Source organism: Esox lucius, chromosome 23, assembly GCF_011004845.1.
Source record: "Esox lucius isolate fEsoLuc1 chromosome 23, fEsoLuc1.pri, whole genome shotgun sequence".
NCBI lineage: Eukaryota > Metazoa > Chordata > Actinopteri > Esociformes > Esocidae > Esox > Esox lucius.
In genome coordinates this window covers 9,817,146-9,836,261 of record NC_047591.1, presented here as the reverse complement: position 1 = coordinate 9,836,261, position 19,116 = coordinate 9,817,146, and the positions used below count along the sequence as shown (strand labels likewise).

At 42.4% G+C, this 19,116-nt stretch overlaps 1 protein-coding gene across 2 annotated transcripts; it reads right to left on the bottom strand.

The window, feature by feature from the left end:
- Positions 1 to 349: 349 nt before the first annotated feature.
- On the bottom strand, positions 350 to 17,611 carry LOC105027837 (plexin-C1). 2 transcript variants are annotated; one of them, XM_010900133.5, is made up of 15 exons: positions 16,260 to 17,595; positions 15,980 to 16,120; positions 15,499 to 15,633; positions 15,288 to 15,388; positions 14,699 to 14,970; positions 14,485 to 14,587; positions 7,950 to 8,034; positions 7,774 to 7,812; positions 6,287 to 6,420; positions 5,910 to 6,086; positions 4,976 to 5,072; positions 4,649 to 4,831; positions 3,201 to 3,371; positions 2,986 to 3,100; positions 350 to 2,824 (listed from the first exon to the last, which is right to left on the bottom strand). In XM_010900133.5, exons 1-15 carry the CDS (start codon positions 17,154 to 17,156, stop codon positions 2,724 to 2,726), a joined length of 2,751 nt encoding a protein of 916 aa, XP_010898435.4. In that variant the 5' UTR covers positions 17,157 to 17,595; the 3' UTR covers positions 350 to 2,723. The 2 variants fall into 2 exon arrangements, with proteins under 2 accessions (XP_010898435.4, XP_034145841.1); XM_034289950.1 differs by lacking the exons at positions 350 to 2,824; positions 2,986 to 3,100; positions 3,201 to 3,371 and having other exon boundaries at positions 5,008 to 5,072; positions 16,260 to 17,611.
- Positions 17,612 to 19,116: the final 1,505 nt, after the last annotated feature.

Here is a 19,116-nt window from a genome sequence, read left to right as displayed (position 1 = left end):
GTACCCATAATCTGTGTGGCGATTTGTTGAATCATTTCAACTGACGTTACAAAATACATTCCAGTGACAAACTGTTTTGAATTAACATTCTATGTTTCCAACACAACACCATTTAATATGTATTTATGAGGTCACCAGTCAAAATACTATAGTCCCAAATTCATCCTGTTGGTATTGGGTTGAGAATCTTGAAAGTGAGATTCAGGGGATACAGTTTTATGACCCTGTCTACTGACCCTGTCTGTACTTGCAGTGAGGTAATATTGTGCATTAGATGCAATAACAAGTCAGGACACAAGAGGGTGCAACTGGTTTTGGACTAGGAATCGAGGGATAAGAGATCCACAACTGTCCAGCTGGGGCAGTTTATTAAGGAGAGAACATGGATTGGAGTAACTGCTGGGTGGGAACACACACACAGAATTGCAATCTTCATAGAAATCATATCACATCTGGGCTGCAGGTAACCGACTGATTCACAGCACAAATAATGGAGCCATCTACAAAATCTAGAAAATGAAGAGCTTCAATGTGTCCGTTTCAATTTGTGCATCTAATTCCTGTATTTGTTTTGCGGATGTCATTCATGTCGTGTATTACTGTTAGAAAGAATACAGGTGACTTTCAGTTAGTGTGTATGTGTGTGTGTGTGTGTGTGTAGTTCATGTGAGGTGAGGTGTAAAACAGGATCTCTGAGAAGTGGTTTTCCCATTGCTGTGTTGTCAAGTTTAAGAGCTCACTAAGAGATTCTCTCCTTGCTGTCAGGCCTTGAATGGGATACTTTCTTCCTTTAGAATCTCCCCTTTCTTATTCCATAAAGAAAACATTTACAACACAAGAGACATAAAAAAAATGATGGTGTAGGTCCATTTATATTATATGTGATTATGGTATAAGTCCAGTTGCAGTACATGATATATTAGTACTAGAATAGGTCCAGTTACAGCATCGGTGCATTTGATATCATCATCTGATAAAGCAAAGCATCCGTGTCTAATGCTTGTCTCTGTTTCTCTGTAGAGTATACTTTACACATTACTAATACAGTATCATACATACTACAACCCCATTTCCAAAAAAGTTGTCTCTGCACACAAGAACATTGTTTTATACATACTAGACAACTAATATTGTATTGTACATACTATACTACTAATACTGTTTCATACATACTAGACTACTAACACTGTTTTATACATACTAGACTACTAATACTGTATCATAAATACTAGACTACTAATACTGTATCATAAATACTAGACTACTAATGCTGTATCATACATACTATACTACTAATGCTGTATCCTACATACTAGACTACTAATACTGTATCATACATACTAGACTACTAATGCTGTTCCATACATACTATACTACTAATACTGTATCATACATACTATACTACTAATGCTGTATCCTACATACTAGACTACTAATGCTATATCCTACATACTAGACTACTAATGCTGTATCCTACATACTATACTACTAATACTGTATCCTACATACTAGACTACTAATGCTGTTCCATACATACTATACTACTAATACTGTATCATACATACTATACTACTAATGCTGTATCCTACATACTAGACTACTAATGCTGTATCCTACATACTAGACTACTAATACTGTATCCTACATACTATACTACAAATACTGTATCCTACGTACTAGACTACTAATGCTGTTTCATACATACTATACTACTAATGCTGTTTCATACCTACTATACTACTAATGCTGTTTCATACCTACTATACTACTAATGCTGTTTCATACATACTATACTACTAATGCTGTTTCGTACATACTATACTACTAATACTGTATTGTACATACTATACTACTAATACTGTATCGGACATACTATACTACTAATACTGTATAGTACATACTATACTACTAATACTGTTACATACACGTTTGAACCCACATTACAACAGCATTTGCAGTGGCTTAGAATGCTGGACCATCCTAGGACACAGGATCTCTTATGTTCTTGGGACATTTGTAACATGTTTCTGCATTCCAAGCCCTCATTCATATGAACATACAGTTTAAATTGGAAGTTTACATACACTTAGGTTGAAGTCATTAAAACTCATCTTTCAACCACTCCAATACCTCTGTTGAGTTTTGAGATGCATTCCCCTCCTGTCCCCCTGAGAAAGCATCTCAAAAATCTCCAGACATACACATCTATTAATCATATACATAAAACATTTGTATTAACCATAGACAAGATATACATCCTGGGCAACCCCTCTCTTAAAGACACCTGTGGTCTCCAGAAATTAACCATTTTAACCTTTGACACAGTCTTGAATATATTTTCCATAACCCCCTGACCGCGGTCACACCCCTTAAAGCTCAAAGGTCAAAGCAATAAATCACATTGTTTATGTAAAAGTGAAATAAGCTACAGGGGCATCTCAAAGAATTAGAAAATTGTGGAAATTCAAATGAAAAAGTGACACCTTCAAATATTCTAGAATCATTACACAAAGTGAAACATTTCAAAACGTTTGTTTCGATCTTGATCATTACGGCTTACAGCCCATGGAAATCAAAAACCCGGTATCTCAAAATATTAGAATAAATCCATTTGAATACAGAAATGTCGTCATGAGAAGAGATGTAATCAGCTAATGAACTCCCGGAGCCTTCAGTCTCCCAGTCTGGTTCAGTGCACACAACCACAACCACGACTACGAAGATCAACCTTGCCCAGCGTCATTTCTGAAGTCACACTCCAGCTCTTCCAGCTGCCTGTCCAGTAGTGCCGCCATTTTCCTCTGTTTACTGTAAAAATACCAAACTACCCAGACAGCACAAATAGAAGGGCTTCATTCAAACACTCACATGTTTAAACATATTCAACCAAACCAGGTCAGAACTAATATGAAAACCCAGACATGATAACAGTAGGACAATCTGTTGTGAGAGGCTAGATAAAAATGAAGTTGAACGAATACTTACCAACACCTGAGATGATGATGATGATGATGATGATGATGGTAATGACAACAAGGATGACTTGCAGGAAGGATGTAGTTGGTGGCTTAAGGTTTATTGTGAAATGTCCTATTCTTATCTGAGAAATAAACATCATAATGAGGAACAAACATCAACAAACAACAAGGTCAGTTTTCTAAAGTAATTAATACCGTTATCTTTCTGAATAAGACATTTACCTCCAGTGACAAGATGTTGACGTTAGGAGTGTTCTTAATCTTACAGATGACAGAGTCAGTCCCGTTCCTCGTCTCAATGATCTCCATGACACATTCTACATACTGGTTGTCTCCCAGAACACCCAGCACTGAGATCTCTGACGGGGTTATGTTGAACTTGTCAGTTTTTTTCTGAAATAAAAAAAGAAAACAACCGTAAACATGTTGCCATGTGTCGGCAAATTGGCTGTGCAGCATCCAGGTTGTGGGGAAGGATGGTTGGGTAGAGTTCCAGACTTTATTATTAGCCGGAGGAGTTAATTCCAGATTCGGCCAATGATTATGTAAGATTTTTTAGAAGTATCCATTACATCATACTGTGTACCGTGTAACCAGAGCATAATAATTACATTAACATGTTGCCGTTACAAAGTAATCCAAAAGTTACATCCCACCTGAACAGGCTGACATTTCAAGGACTGTTTTCAAACAGCTAACACAAAAAAAGGACAGAACGTTAGTTTTCTACATTTCTGGGTGTTATTTTAACATGATGACATGGAAACATCATCAAATAAATTCTACGAAACTAATCAGCCAATACATTAATTGAAGGGATCAAGCTTTTTATTTTAGGATATTCTTTTTTAATTCAACTGTACCTTTAAATAATTTAACAGATGCCTTTCCCTTGACCAAGGACCCTCGATCCTATCTTACTACTGGGCTTCTAATATTCACACATGTTTGGCTAAACGACATGTGTGTACCATCCAGTTGGCTTACAATGAATCGTGAGGAGCGCCATCCCTCTTCTATTGTGTAATTATGTCACCTACCCACCGTGAGAAGTCATTCTATTGTGATTTTAATGTCCCGCAAATCACTCTCTCTAACAACAAGTAAATTAAAGTGCAAAGAGCAAGGAAGCCCTTCTTTGCCCTTCCCAACCTCAATAACTATTTGGTGGAAGAGGAGAGGGGGGAATCCACACCATTGGATTTTTTTTCCTAGGAGAGAGGGACTTTTGCTTCCTTTTATGAGGAAAAATACAAATTCTTGGAAAAGAAGTATTCGGATTCCTACAGTCTATTGGAAGTTAGAAAAACAGCTTCCTGTTTATATAAAGATGCTAGGTCTTTTATGTTTGACAGGTGCATCAAAACGTGTCCATCCTCAGACAAACAAATACTTAAAGGCTAATAGATGATTGGTGAAGGACTGGATTCTAGTTGTCGGTTAAAGTCTTGTGTAAACAAAAGAAAGGGCAACCGGTGTTGGAGACATAACCTTAGGCTAACGGACTAATTAACTTACGTATGTACAAACGGATGGAGACCGATCTGTAGCCTCACCACAATTTCTTGCCCCGGCACAACAAAACAGTATGTGTGTGTGTTAATATGAGAGAGAAAATGGGTGTGTATATGCGTATGTGTGTGTGTGTGGGTCAGTAACTATGTGCACACCTCAATAGTGACCCGCAGGTCGTTCCCCGTCCTGGTTGTGGTGAAGCTGGTGAATTGTGGGTCGTGGTGGTAGGTGAGCTGTGAGGCGCAGGCCAATGTCTGGTTGGCCACTCTCAGAGACACGCTGGTGGTGACTGGCAAGTCCTCTTCCACGCCATAAGGAGGTGTGTGGTACCATAGTTCCTGAAATGTAATGCATCAGATTCTGAGGTGGTCATGACTTGTTTGGTTGTGAATGTGTAATGAGGTGCTTATATGGGGTTAATTCAGAGAGGAGGAATACGCTTTATCAAGAAATCAATCAATTTGGTGTGTCAAGAAGCCCACCCCAGAGCTGTAGTGTGTGGTGATGATCTGACCGGCATGAACAACCCCTTCCACAAATTCCAGGTGGGACCCCAGGATACTGATTCTCCTGTTCCCACTGCAGGACACAAAGGAAAAATGTTTGTCACACCTGGAGTGCTGCAGGGAAGTGTAGTTTTGTCCTCTCCACATTATTCAAATAGCATAGTCGAATAGGTTATACCAAATACACATATATGATAAAGTTGTAATACTTCAAAACTAGCTTGGCACACATGAAGAATAACTCAAATTTGGGGAAATTAACCAAAAGCAGAAAGAAAAGCCAGTGCTTGCTTAGCAGTTAAGAGAAAGAGGGAACTAAAATAACTACTGTTGCACTAATGTATTAAGCAACATATGCAACAAATGCGACGCTACGAAAACTGATTGTTCATTTACCATCTAATCTTCCCAGACCTTGACATGTGCCCTTGTTATGAGATTATCACAATTTTTTCACTTCACCTGTGAGCGGTCATTATGCTTTGGCTCATTAATGTATGTAAGTATACAATTCCATTTATTTAGCAGCCATTACGAGACAATGACAGCATTCATTTAATATATTTTTAAATATATATTGTGACAATTAAAGTACTAGTAGAGTGGGCTACAAAATACCTAAATATTTGGCTTTTGGTTTTTAAAATGTGGGGGTGGCAGTTAAAAGTTGAGATGGGCCTTCGAGCTTCAGCTTCAGGTTGATGAAACATGAAAAAAAGGCCTAGCAAGACATTCTGTCAAATGGACTAATTCAACGCTAGATTGCTTTGATGGTGGTGTAATTAAAGGTTACGGCCACTGTTGGAGGTGGCGCTGTTCCATTTCTTGGTCAGGGGGAGAACTGACTGCCTTTGGTTCTGACTGGTTCATGTGTTTGTGTATGTACTCTGTGCATGTGTCTCTGTGTTACCTGGCCCATGTGTTAGCTGGTGATAAACCAGTACAGGTTGGTGAGGACCGGTAAGTGACAGTGGCCTTGCCCACACAGCGACCGTCTGGAAGCACGACACACACACTGACAGAACCTTTGTCTCCGCTGGGGATGTGGAATGTCAGATTGGAATCGGTGTGGTTCCACACAGGAGATCTGATCAGGTCAAACACAGATGACGAAGGTTAGACAATCACTAAACACAGTGAGTCCTTGGGCTTTCATGACCAAAGTGAGCTCCAGCAAAACATTTACTGTAAATCACTGTTTAAAAGAATTGACAGAAATAACCTCCCAAAACCTTAATCTGTATAAGTAAACAATTAAGATTCCTCTGATTGTCCATTTTGACTTACTCGTTGGGAAGGCAGCTGATGTGACTCTGCATGTGTACCCTGACCACATGATCCAGGTTCTTCCCGGTCATCAGGGCCTGGTTCTTCCCATGGAAGGACAGAACACTGGGCTCTATGGACACGATCTCTGGCTCCTGACAACACAAAATACACAGACAATTTTTCAGAGACAGCATTTAACAAAGCAGATATGTCTGTGAACCTAGACTTATGGGGTTCAGGACTATTGGGTTAGGCATTATTTGACATATTTTGTAAAAACCACGAATACCATTATTACATGTTTTACATTTATTTATTGAACCAGTGAGAATAAAAGCTATAAATTATGTAATTATGATGGAAAATATACCACTACTCTGCCCTCGTAGAGTACCTACCCAAAGATGCCCAGACCTACAAATAATAGCATTGCATGGCTAAATATATTATCCTGCTATCGGTAGACATCACAGGAGATTAGTGAGAGAAGGATGGCTGATAATAATGAAGTGAATGGAATCAAACACATGAAAACCATGTAGGGTATGTGTTTGATACCATTCCATTCAGGTCAAACCATTAACACACCTTCCCATTAACACACAGTACATGGGCAGATTAGGGCAGATATGACCGTGTTTCTTAGTAAAGTCAATGGAAGGAGGTTTAGCTTCTCTATTAGGCCACAGAAGTTTGTCCAATAGAATGTCTCCATTTTAGAACCTGCTTTAAAATGCACCCAACTATTGACCCATCATTACATGATGATAACAGTTATGCATTAAATATAAAGTGATCATTCAGGAACACAGAGAGGGATACAAAGACATATGTTTAGAGAGACAAACAATGCCAAGGGGGTTTAATAAAACTAGAACTGAAACAGGAAGTTGACGAAACCGTGATTAACACTAAACAGATGTAAAATAAACACTTCTCTCACTATTCACAGCATAAGCACACAGATTCTTCACATTTCAGTCAGGCTTGTATGAGGGTGACAATTAATTAAGCACATAAAAAAAGAATGAAAACAAAAAATGCGACACTATTTTAGAGTTACTCCTTTCCAGAAGTTGACATTATTTAGTCTTTAAAGGAGCACACCAGTCTCATGGCGTAAATATATTGCATCCCTGTCTCAGAAATATCAACAACAATCAAAATAAGGTTTAGGGGTGTAGCAGTTGTTTTTAGAGGGGGCGGTTCTTGTTGTCTTTTAAAACAATGATTTCTTTGCAAGTTGGGACTTTTCAGATGGACGTTCATATGACTGGAATACACTTTTAAAATAAGTTTGTTAATATGTAAGTACATTGTGTGATTGACACAGAAAATGTGTTAGCTTGGCTACTTTGCATGACTGTGCCTGAAATTCTACACCACAGTGTAAACCACCCATCTAGTTCTTTGTTCTGACTTCAAACTTCCCCAAATTGAGTAATAAAGCCCACTAAGAGATGGTGATGAAGAGGAAAAAGCAGGCGACAGTATGGAGGACTTACAGAGTAGTTCATTCCCGACTGGCTGTGTCTGCAGATGTCCTGCGGAAGGAAGAGGATGGAAGAAACAGAGAATAAGATGCCGTAACACACATGGAGCAAACATGTCTGCTTCCTTGTGTTTGTGTGTGTTTATATGTGTGTGTGTGTGTGTGTGTGTGGCGCCCCAGCGGTCTTACCTGTATTGGGCCTGAGTTGGCAGACCCAGTCCAGGAACAAGCATTATTATTCCAGCTACATCCAGCTGTCATACACCGAGAACACCTGAGAGACACAGATATCCAAAATGAAGACCGTTCAAAGCAGCGACACGCCACAGAGTGCCTGGACACAGCGCATAGCCATGGTATTTTGACAATATACCCCCCCGAAAAAGAAGATGCCTTATTATATAATGGATATCAACACAATTAGAGCAGTAAAAAATGATGTGATGTCATGCGATGTCAAACTACAACAAAAGGTAAATTAGCTCCAGTGACTTTACAAGAAGGACATAAACGTGGAGAAAAAAAAGGCAAATACACAGAATAAAATATTCCAAAACGGACATCCTAGATGCAACAAAGCACTATTAATATTGTAAAAAAGCCTGTCGGAGAAATACACCTTTTGGCCTAAATGAAAAGCCTTATGGAAAACCACAAAACAAGACATTACTGAGTTGCTCCTTCATTACGTGTCTGCATCAAAAACCTAAAACTAGTTTCTCCAGCACTGTGCCAAACAAGAGTTTAACCGGAACTGTGCCAAATACCACTGTTTGTACTCCTAGTATCAGGTCAGTCTCAAAACGCTCAGTCTCTAAAAACTGAACATTCAAAAGGTAATTTATGTCACCAACTTTGACAAAGAGAGCTCTTCTAGGGCAAAGTGTTAAAAACACTTGCTTTTGACAATAATCACTGGTTCCTCAAACCATTCCTGGACTATTTTTGCTTTATGGCAGGGCGCATTATCCTGCTGAAAGAGGCCAATGCCATCAGGGAATACCGTTGCCATGAAATAAACCTCAAATAAACTTTAGACCGATCTGCCCTTCCTCTGAGGAAAAGTTCTGTCCTTGTCATCATCTGATGTGTCTCCCTCCCAGAGTGCAAAGAATATTGATATGACCAAATACCTTTGGAGTACACAAGCTTAACAATACACTTGACATCAATCTAGACACTACCCATCAAACAGCTTGTGCTATCAAACATCTTCTTCTTCTTCTTCCGCTTCATTCGGGGCCGGGTCGCGGAAGGTGTTCCGGAGGTATCCGAAACAGATGCCCAAGCCACCTCAGCTGACCCCTCTCAATGTGGAGGAACAGCGGCTCTACTCTGAGCTCCTCCCGGGTGACCGAGCTTCTCACCCTATCTCTAAGGGATCGCCCAGCCACCCTGCAGAGAAAGCTCATTTCGGCTGCCTGTATCCGGGATCTTGTGAAGTGGGCAAGCCACCCTTTTCCGACTGAGGACCATGGCCTCGGATTTGGAGGTACTGATTCTCATCCCCACCGCTTCACACTCGGCTGCAAACCGTCCCAGTGCATGCTGAAGGTCCTGGTTTGAAGGGGCCAACACGACAACATCATCCGCAAAGAGCAGAGACGAAATTAAGTGTCCCCAAACCTGACACCCTCCGGCCCCTGGCTGCGCCTAGAAATTCTGTCCATAAAAATTACAAACAGAACCGGCGACAAAGGGCAGCCCTGCCGGAGTCCAACATGCACTGGGAACAAGTCTGAATTACTGCCGGCAATGCAGACCAAGCTCCTGCTTCGGTCGTACAGGGACCTGACAGCCCTGACAGCAAAGGACCCTGGACCCCATATTCCCGAAGCACCCCCCACAGGATGCCGCGAGGGAATGCCTTCTCCAAATCCACAAAACACATGTGGACTGGTTGGGCAAACTCCCATGAACCCTCCAGCACCCATAGAGGGTATAGAGCTGGTCCAGTGTTCCACGGCCCGGACGAAAACCACACTGTTTCTCCTGAATCCGAGGTTCTACTATCGGCCGTATTCTCCTCTCCAATACCCTGGCATAGACTTTCCCGGGGAGGCTGAGAAGTGTGATCCCCGTGTACTTGGAACACACCCTCCGGTCCCCCTTCTTAAAAAGAGGGACCACCACCCCGGTCTGCCATCCCAGAGGCACTGTCCCCGACCGCCACGCGATGTTGCACAGGCGTGTCAACCAAGACAGCCCCACAACATCCAGAGACTTCAGGTACTCAGGGCGGATCTCATCCACCCCCGGTGCCTCATCAGTCAAGTCCAGAAAACAAGGGACAGTGTATCAACCCAGAACTCAAGGATGACCGGTCTGGGGTGATGGACGAGTCCACCTCTGAGCCCTCATCCTCTGCTTCCTCAATGGAAGACGTGACGGCGGGATTGAGGAGATCCTCGAAGTACTCCTTCCACCGCCCGACGACATCCCCAGTTGAGGTCAACAGCTGCCCACCTCTACTGTAAACAGCGTTGGTAGGGCACTGTTTCCCTCTCCTGAGGCGCCGGATGGTTTGCCAGAATCTCTTCGAGGCCAGCCGATAGTCCTTCTCCATGGCCTCACCGAACTCCTCCCAGGCCCGAGTTTCTGCCTCCACAACCACCCGGGCTGCAGTCCGCTTGGCCTGTCGGTACCCGTCAGCTGCCTCAGGAGTCCCACAAGCCAACCAGGCCTGATAGGACTCCTTCTTCTGCTTGACAGCATCCCTTACTTCCGGTGTCCACCACCGGGTTCGGGGATTGCCGCCTCGACAGGCACCGGAGACCTTACGGCCACAGCTCCGAGCGGCCGCTTCGACAATGGCGGTGGAGAACATGGTCCACTCGGACTCAATATCTCCAGCCTCCCTCGGGATCCAGTCGAAGCTCTGCCGGAGGTGGGAGTTAAAGATCTCTCTGACAGGAGACTCGGCCAGACGTTCCCAGCAGACCCTTACAGTATGCTTGGGTCTGCAGAGTCTGTCCAGCTTCCTCACCCGCCATCGGATCCAACTCACCACCAGGTGTTGATCAGTTGACAGCTCCGCCCCTCTCTTCACCCGAGTGTCCAAGACATACAGCCGCAGGTCAGATGAAATGACAACAAAGTCGATCATCGACCTACGGCCTAGGGTGTCCTGGTGCCACGTGCACTGATGGACACCCTTATGCTTGAACATGGTGTTCGTTATGGACAAACTGTGACTAGCACAGAAGTCCAATAACTGAACACCGCTCGGGTTCAGATCAGGGGGGCCGTTCCTATCAATCACGCCCCTCCAGGTGTCATTGACGTTGCCCACGTGTGCGTTGAAGTCCCCCAGTAGAACGATAGAGTCCCCAGTCGGAGCACCCCTCCCAGAGACTCCAGCACCCCTCCCAGAGACTCCAAGAAGGTCGGGTACTCTGCACTGCCGTTCGGCCCGTAGGCACAAACAACAGTGAGAGACCTATCCCCGACCCGTAGGCGCAGGGAAACGATCCGCTCGTTCACTGGGGTAAACTCCATCAAATGGCGGCAGAGCTGGAGAGCTATAAGCAAACCCACACCAGCCCGCCGCCTCTCACCATGGGCAACTCCAGAGTGGTGAAGAGTCCATCCTCTCTCAAGGAGTGTGGTTCCAGAGCCCAAGCCGTGCGTAGAGGTGATCCCGACCATCTCTAGTCGGAACCTCTCAACCTCACGCACGATCTCAGGCTCCTTCCCCGCCAGCGAGGTGACGTTCCATGTCCCTAGAGCTAGTTTCCGTGTCCAGGGATCGGGTTGTCGAGGCCCCCGCCTTTGACTGCTGCCCGATCCTCTCCACACCGACCCCTTATGGTCCCTCCTGTGGGTGGTGAGCCCACGGGAAGGCGGCCCCACGTCGCTCGTTCGGGCTGAGCCCGGCCGGGCCCCATGGGGAAAGGCCCGGCCACCAGGCGCTCGCATACGAACCCAACCCCGGGCCTGGCTCCAGGGTGGGGCCCCGGCTGCGCCATACCGGGCGACATCACAGTGCTCGAAATGTAACTCATCATTAAAGGGTTCTGAACACCAGGTGTTGCTATCAAACACCAGCAGTAAATCCAGATAGGTGAATCCAGACAGGTGAGCCGTTCTTGACCTTCACAGCTTCTTCAGGTTCATGTCACCTCGCTCCTCTGTTCACCACACTAACTTCCAATTGTAGCTTGCATCCACTACAAGTCACTCTTGCTCTCCTTGGTTCCTCAAGGGTAGATCCAGCATCTCTTTGATAGCAGAGTTTAAAAAAATAAATAAATGCTGAAACACTACCCTTTTTAAAGTTAATCTAAAAAAAAATGTCCACAAAACCCTTGGGTGATTTTTCCCTATCATTCAGAACTGAATTTCTAGTGATTTTATTTTTTTATTTTTTTATAATTAAAGTGCCTGAACAGACTGGCACAGCATCCACTACCGTCATTTCCTCAATAACAACACATTTGAATCATGATTAATATTATTGTGGTCTTGCCACTGCATACACAATTCAACTGCATAAAGGGGCTGAGGCATAGCACATCAGATCAGAGTTTATTTTGACAGCCAGTATGGCCGTATAAATTCCAGAATTCCGGCCATATAGAACATCTACCGGACATTTTAATTTTAAATTAAAACAAATGCACCGCTCGGGGTGTATTTTGGTTTTAAACCAAAGAGGTGAGACCAATAATTTGGAGTAGGCGATTTGCCGGATTTGATCCAGAAAGGTGGCGCTCAAAATTAGGAAGAGCAGGCAGTAACGTATTATGGTGTACTGGGGCCCATGGGCTACCACAATCTTGGAGCCCAATGGTTGTCACCTGTCCTTACCCGACACACACACAAAGTCACATTTTAATGAGCACTCGTCCCTGACAGAAAGAAATGCAGCCTTTCCTCAAGACAAACAACACACCCTCCTGTATGCTACAATAATGACTACACATCCTACAAACACGCAGTCACAAAGGCATGGTCTATCCACACTATCACAGAAAATCTATGAAGCCAAATTGATAACCAGCCTCAGTAATGCCATAATAAACCCAAACAGAATGACAATGGAAAAAGATCCCCTCACTACAAGTAAGAGCACAAATGCCACAACCATAGCAATATGGATGATATAACTGGCCTTGTAGTCAGCACTACTCCAGCACAGGCTTACCTCCAGCAACAATACGAATCCCAGCCGATATGAGTGCCACAATCACAAACCATAACAATATGAATAATCTGTCTGCCCTCTCCCAAAGAACAAAGACAACACAGTTATGCTTAAAGGGATATTTCGTCTAAAAATCCTATTTATCTAAAAATTCATTTACCAAACATTAGTCCGGAATGGATAATTGAGTCATTTTCCCCAAACATCCTTTATTACCATTACCGCCGGTTGTTTGGTCAGTGAATAGTTGTAAAAAATCAATGCTACAGTGACAGATCACTAAATGTAGTTTGAAGTGTTCTGGAGAAGTTTTCCGCTTGCAATGCAGCTTTGTAGAGGGATGAAAAGTTTTCATTCATGAATTTGGACAACCGTTAATTACAGCCGGGGACAGAGCTGATTAACGGATGGTTGGAAAAAATGACTGTCCATTCTGGATTAACTTCTTGTAAGTGAATTTTTTGATAAATATGATTTTTAGACAAACTATCCTTTTAACCACTTCTGAAAATGGCCCATCTGTTTCTGACAGCAGCTGTGCTTCACCCCTTGGCTCCCCAAGTGTGAGAGCCACTCATCCGTTATCAGACCCCAACATGCAGCATCAGATGATATTTTGTGCTCTTGTACCATGGCAGTGGCGCCATAATTACTAACTGATGTAGTAGCAGAACTATCTTCTTCAGCGGTGGTTTCGCTGTTAAAAACTTCCTCCTGATCATTCTCACGAACGTGTGGTTCGCCGTCTGAGGCTCACTCTCCCGTAGGCTACTCCTGTTCTGCTACTGCTGTACTAGCAGGCTTCTTGGAAATGTGTAGTCATTTCTTATGTTCGTTCTCTTTATCCTTTGCGCAAATTTACACTTTGGTGAGCCACTCTCATACTTTCAGACCAACAGAGGATAATTTGACATTTTCAAAATCATGAGCAGACCAAAAAATATAATATATATTTGGTTGCTACGTAGATATGCAGATGGGACCGGCTGGGATGCACAAATGACAATATGGAGTGGCGTGATAGAGTCATAAGTACTGATAAACTAAAAGGACAAAGGCCAGTCAACATGAAAACCAATATAAAGCTCCAGAAAAAAATTAAGAGACTGCCCCTTTTTCTTTCCTTTCCAAAAAAGTTGAAAAGGAATGGTTTGAGTGAGGAAAAGAAGCATTAAATTTGCAGTGGTCTCTTAATTTTAATCTTCCTGTTCTTCACTCAAAACAAGCTTTTTTGACCTTTTTGGAAAGGAAAGAAAGAGCTGCAGTGGTCTCTTAATTTTTAAAAGTTTTGTGCTCTGGAGTTGCTGCCGGAATGTGCAGCTTTTGAATCCCGCGTAACATGACCAAACAATCAGTAATTTCTTACTGTGTGTTATTTTCTTGGTAACATATCGTATAGGGCACACAATATTAGGCTATTTAATATGATATTAATCCATTTATTTATTTCTTTGGCATTGGACATTTTGGCCATGGATATTTCCATCTGCCGGACAACTACACGTGATACCGACAAAAAGCCGGCTAATGTAAACGGTTAATGTAAACCCTGTATCAGATTAGTGATTTCTGACTTACAGGTCAAAGGTAGGTGGTCCGGTGATGTCTGAGCAGTTAGTTAGCATTAGTTTCTCAGAAAGGGCCGCTTTCCCCACCCGAATCTTGACACTGACATCCAGACCTAAGTAGAAACAACATCATAGCACAACATTCAATTTTACTGTAGGGTAAATCACAATGTTGTATTCATTGCAGAATCTACAGCTGTGTAAAAAGGTGAAAGGTCACTGACCCTTAGCAGGAAGTTTGCCACTGGAGAAGAGGCAGTAGCACTGTGGAAACTCAGGGCCGGGGCTGGCCGTGTCACACAGATCACCGGCAAAATTACAGGCGAACAAGGGACTTTCTGTCCCAATGACATTCAGGTGGACCTTGGCAGTAAGTGTGATCTTCTCACCACTGCTGCCTTTCTCCACCTGGTGGGATACTATTCTCTGCTGGTTGTAGTCATCAGGGATGGAGATCCAATTAGAAGGCGGAAGGCAGTCATACAAAAATGAACACCTGAAAGACAAAGTCACAACTGTCAAGTTCAGTTTTGAAAAACTTAAATGCGGTTGTGGTGGAATACAGGAAGTTACATTCTGGGTTGGCGAGGAAATGCTCTTTGAGCTACATATTCTTCTACTTAAAAATATCAAGACTGTATAGAGTAAACCACTCTTGACAGATAGGATATGGTGAGAACAAATAATAACCTGAGGTAAAAAGAGACCTGTCTTAAATTCATCACATTACAACTCAAGCACATTTAACTTCGTAAAAAGTAGAAATAATATGTTGATATTGAAGAGTTTGTTGTTGTCATTTTTGTTACTGACCTAGACTCAGACATACACCAGCCACAGTAGGGGTCCTGAGCCAACCAGCACTCCTTTAAACCTTTGTGTCCACTGCACTGAGCCACAGGAACTCGCATAATCTAGGAAACACAGACACACACACACACACAAACTGCCTTTATTGTATTGCACCGTAGTAATATATTATAGTGGTTGTACAGTATGGTTGTCTATGTATAAGAGAACCCACCTCGTTCCTCAGTGCCATGTACACATGTTGGGAGTCCACTGGGTCCAGATGCATTTTGGGAAAAAGATGAAGGTCATCAGCTGACTTGTAGAGCACTCTGGGACAGGCAACTTTGTTGTTTTTATCCACAGCAAGCTGACATGGACAGAGTGAAACAGACTGCAGTTGTAAATGTCAGTTTACATGACACATATTTCTGTCAACAAGATACTGCGTATGATGAGGATGCATAAAACACTAAGAATCATTGTTGTGTATTGGGGATTCATTGCTGTGATATCAGCATTAGAAATATGGAAAGGATTTGCTGGTAGGCAACACTACAGGAAAGAGATCAATCTGCAGAGTTAATATGCCTAACTTACACCTCAAATTCATGCTTTTCTGTACAAATACTGTAATTTTGTTAAAGAAGTATTAGTGCGTTTTAGGGGCGAAATATGTCTGTACACATTTGTGAGTATTTTAGGGATCCTCATACCTTGATGAGTTGTCCATCCTGTGTCCCGATGAAGAAAATGATCCAGGAGTTGTGTCTCGCTGCCAACACGGATGTCATGGAGCTGTACTTAAACACCACCATCAGTGGTTTCAGGACAATAAGTTTGGTTGTCGGTTTGTTCTTTAATGGAAACAGCAGATATTAGTGTTCATTATATACAAAGAAAATCTCAACCATTATATACAAAGACAATTAAAGATAGTGGGCAATTACTTTGTTTTAGTGTTGATATGAATTACATACACTCTATCTCACTAACCGGTAGACAGTCTCCAAAGCAAAGGTCTGGGTCTGTGGTTTGTTCAGCAGAAGGACTGATGTCAAAGACGGCCAGCACAGTGTTGACGGGATCGAGAGTGTGATTTCCCGTGAACACACCAGCCCACAGCACCTTCCCTTGGGGCACAGAGGGGCTTGGAATCACGGAGGACGACAGGAGCCGACGGCGCTCCATGTCATCACAGCACCAAAGATTTGCACCTCTGAAGGACTTTAAAGTTGCTGCTTTACCAGTTGTGCCCCTGAACCAAGTAAGTCGAACGTTGTGCTCCTCGGGTACATTCGAGAACAGGTAGATGTATGAAGAAATCTGAAAGCCGTCCACAAAATGAAAGGACTCCTTTTTTCTGGTGTCAATGTACGAAGTTGAACCATCATCTGAAATTGAAAACGTTCCCCCGTTTTGTCCTTCTTGTGTATTCCGTAGGACAAGGAAAAACTTATTATCGGGACATGAAACAGAGTTAACGGCCTTCGAATTTCCTGCCATAATGAAGGATTCCGTGCCTACATCAACAATGAAGCCAATCGAACTGCTACGACTTGAAGATCCAACTAAAATATCCTCAAAGTGTACAGATTTAGAAATGTTGTTGAGATCCAGTATTTCACAGTAGCCGCATGTCTTGGATCCACAAGTGATCAGGGTCTTGTTTTTAATGAATGGCAGTAAAATGTTTACCCTAAAATGATGCTCTTCCCTCGTCGTAACATTGGTAAAATGATGGTTCAGTTGGTATAATCGGTCATCCGTGACAACATAAACAAAGGTGTCACCAACGGCAAAGTCTCGAACTTCTCCATCAAAGGTCTGAGTGTCCAGTCCCCAAACAAAGTTCACGCCGGCGAGGAAAAAACTGAAGAAAACAGCCCACATCTCGTACGTAAAACAGTCAACCAAACACCGGGAAAGAGCGCATGGTTACTTACCTATGTTCAGCGCCTCCAATATTACTATCATGTCGTCAGGCGATTTGCGCAGAGGGTGATGGTGCAACTACCGTTAATTTGAGTTCTCTTGCGGTTTATATTCTGAGGCTCAGACTTCCGTGTTAAATTGTCTAGAAATTCAGTTAATTTCAACACTTTTCAATCAATCTCAGTATAACGTTGTTTGAATGTTCCAGAAAGTATAGAATCGCGCCAGTGCCTTCATCATCATATGCTTTATTACGAGTTAAATAATAGCCGACTTATTCTAAATGAAATAATTTACTGAGAGTGCATTCACACATTTGTTTTTATTCACTACCCTCAAGTGAAACCACCGACGTAAATGTGGTTTGATATTCGATATTGGATATTCAACGGATATTGAAAACCCGACATCAGGTCCTGTTTTCTGAGACTCAGCCACTCTAAAACCGCGGGTATCGAACTACGGTGGTCTGCTTATGGTTAGGGACCATAAATAAATGACATGCCTCAAAGTAATGTATTCAATAGCTTTTTAACCATGTAGAAACCTCAAACCATTTTCCTATTGATCAGAGTTGCACAGTCTTTGGATTTTACGAAAAACGTTTTGAACAATTTTTATAAACATTGGAAATTTAAAAAACTCCATAGTTCTTTGTTGAATGACCTAGAAACCTCAAACCACTTTGAAATTGTTCAGCAAGGACACCCAAATGTTGAACAGCCTTTAGATTTTCCAAACAAAGTTTAGATATTTTTATTAACATTTGAAAATGTCAAAAGCTCAATAGCTTTTTTGTTGAATGACTGAGAAACCTCAAACCACTTTCAAATAGTTCAAATAGCTTTGCAACTAAATGACATCGACATCCAAAGGAACTCTAATAAAGTCAGGTATCTCTGTCCTTAATTTTTTAATTATTTGTCATTTCTCATGTTATGACTTGTTATTGTTATTTATTTCAATAGATGTCAATAGCTTTGACCCAATATCCCCAATCATATTTTTTAATTCAGGGACATTTGCCATATCATCATCATCATTTAGTTTTACAATTGCTATTTGTCAAAGGATTCGTTTATTAGCATTTTTTACTAACAACTGAAAATGACTTTCATCCATATAAAACCAACTACTATAAGTTCAGATACCTCTTTGCCACCATTTACATCATTTAGTTTACAATTGAGTAATTTGGAAAATAATTTTAAAAAAAATCTTGCATTTTTCCAACAAAAAGATGTAATAGCTCTGATCCAATATCACTATCATCAACATAAACAACCTCAGGTACCTCTGTTCTACCATATCATTTTGGGGCATCCCAACATTCAAACAAGTTCTGTCACCAACTCCAGCACGACCAAGAACCAGCAACTGGCCCTGCATGTGTATTCTGCCGGGAGACATGCCCTGGAAGAGAATGCTGGGTACTCAGGTCACCCAGTGAGAAGAACCGCTGAACTGTGTTCTGACTACAGAAAAAGATGCAAATCAACAGCACTGTGACAGAACACAGCCGGCAACATGGCGGCACAGGGGGGTATGGCCCGGGGCATCAGGGAACAGCCACAGGCCAACACGTGGCCAATACCTGACCAGCAGGGGCTGGATCAGATTGGGGAGAAATGCATACAGGAGCAAGGATGTAGGTTTGTGTTTCATATTAGGGGCAGTCAAGGTAAATGGTTCCTGGGGTTGTCAGTATCAAGGTAAATGGTTCCCGGGGTTGTCAGTATCAAGTTAAATGGTTCCCGGGGTTGTCAGTATTAAGTTAAATGGTTGATACTGACAACCCATAAATGAGGGTATGATCAGATATATACAGGCCTTGTCAAACCCTTCCCAGATCAGAAGGGTTCTTCTAAAGGGCCGAAGCCTCTAAGGAAGATGGCAAGAGAGCATCTACTGCAGATGT

Bases quoted from the DNA above. Each gene is read 5' to 3' on its own strand.
- LOC105027837 (XM_010900133.5), bottom strand. From the start codon at position 17,156: ATGTGGGCTGTTTTCTTCAGTTTTTTCCTCGCCGGCGTGAACTTTGTT. The intron at 15,634-15,979 runs GTATGAGGATCC...TGTCCATGTCAG, and splicing joins AGGATGGACAACTCATCAAG to CTTGCTGTGGATAAAAACAA. The intron at 6,087-6,286 runs GTAAGTCAAAAT...TGACCTGATCAG, and splicing joins ATCAGCTGCCTTCCCAACGA to ATCTCCTGTGTGGAACCACA.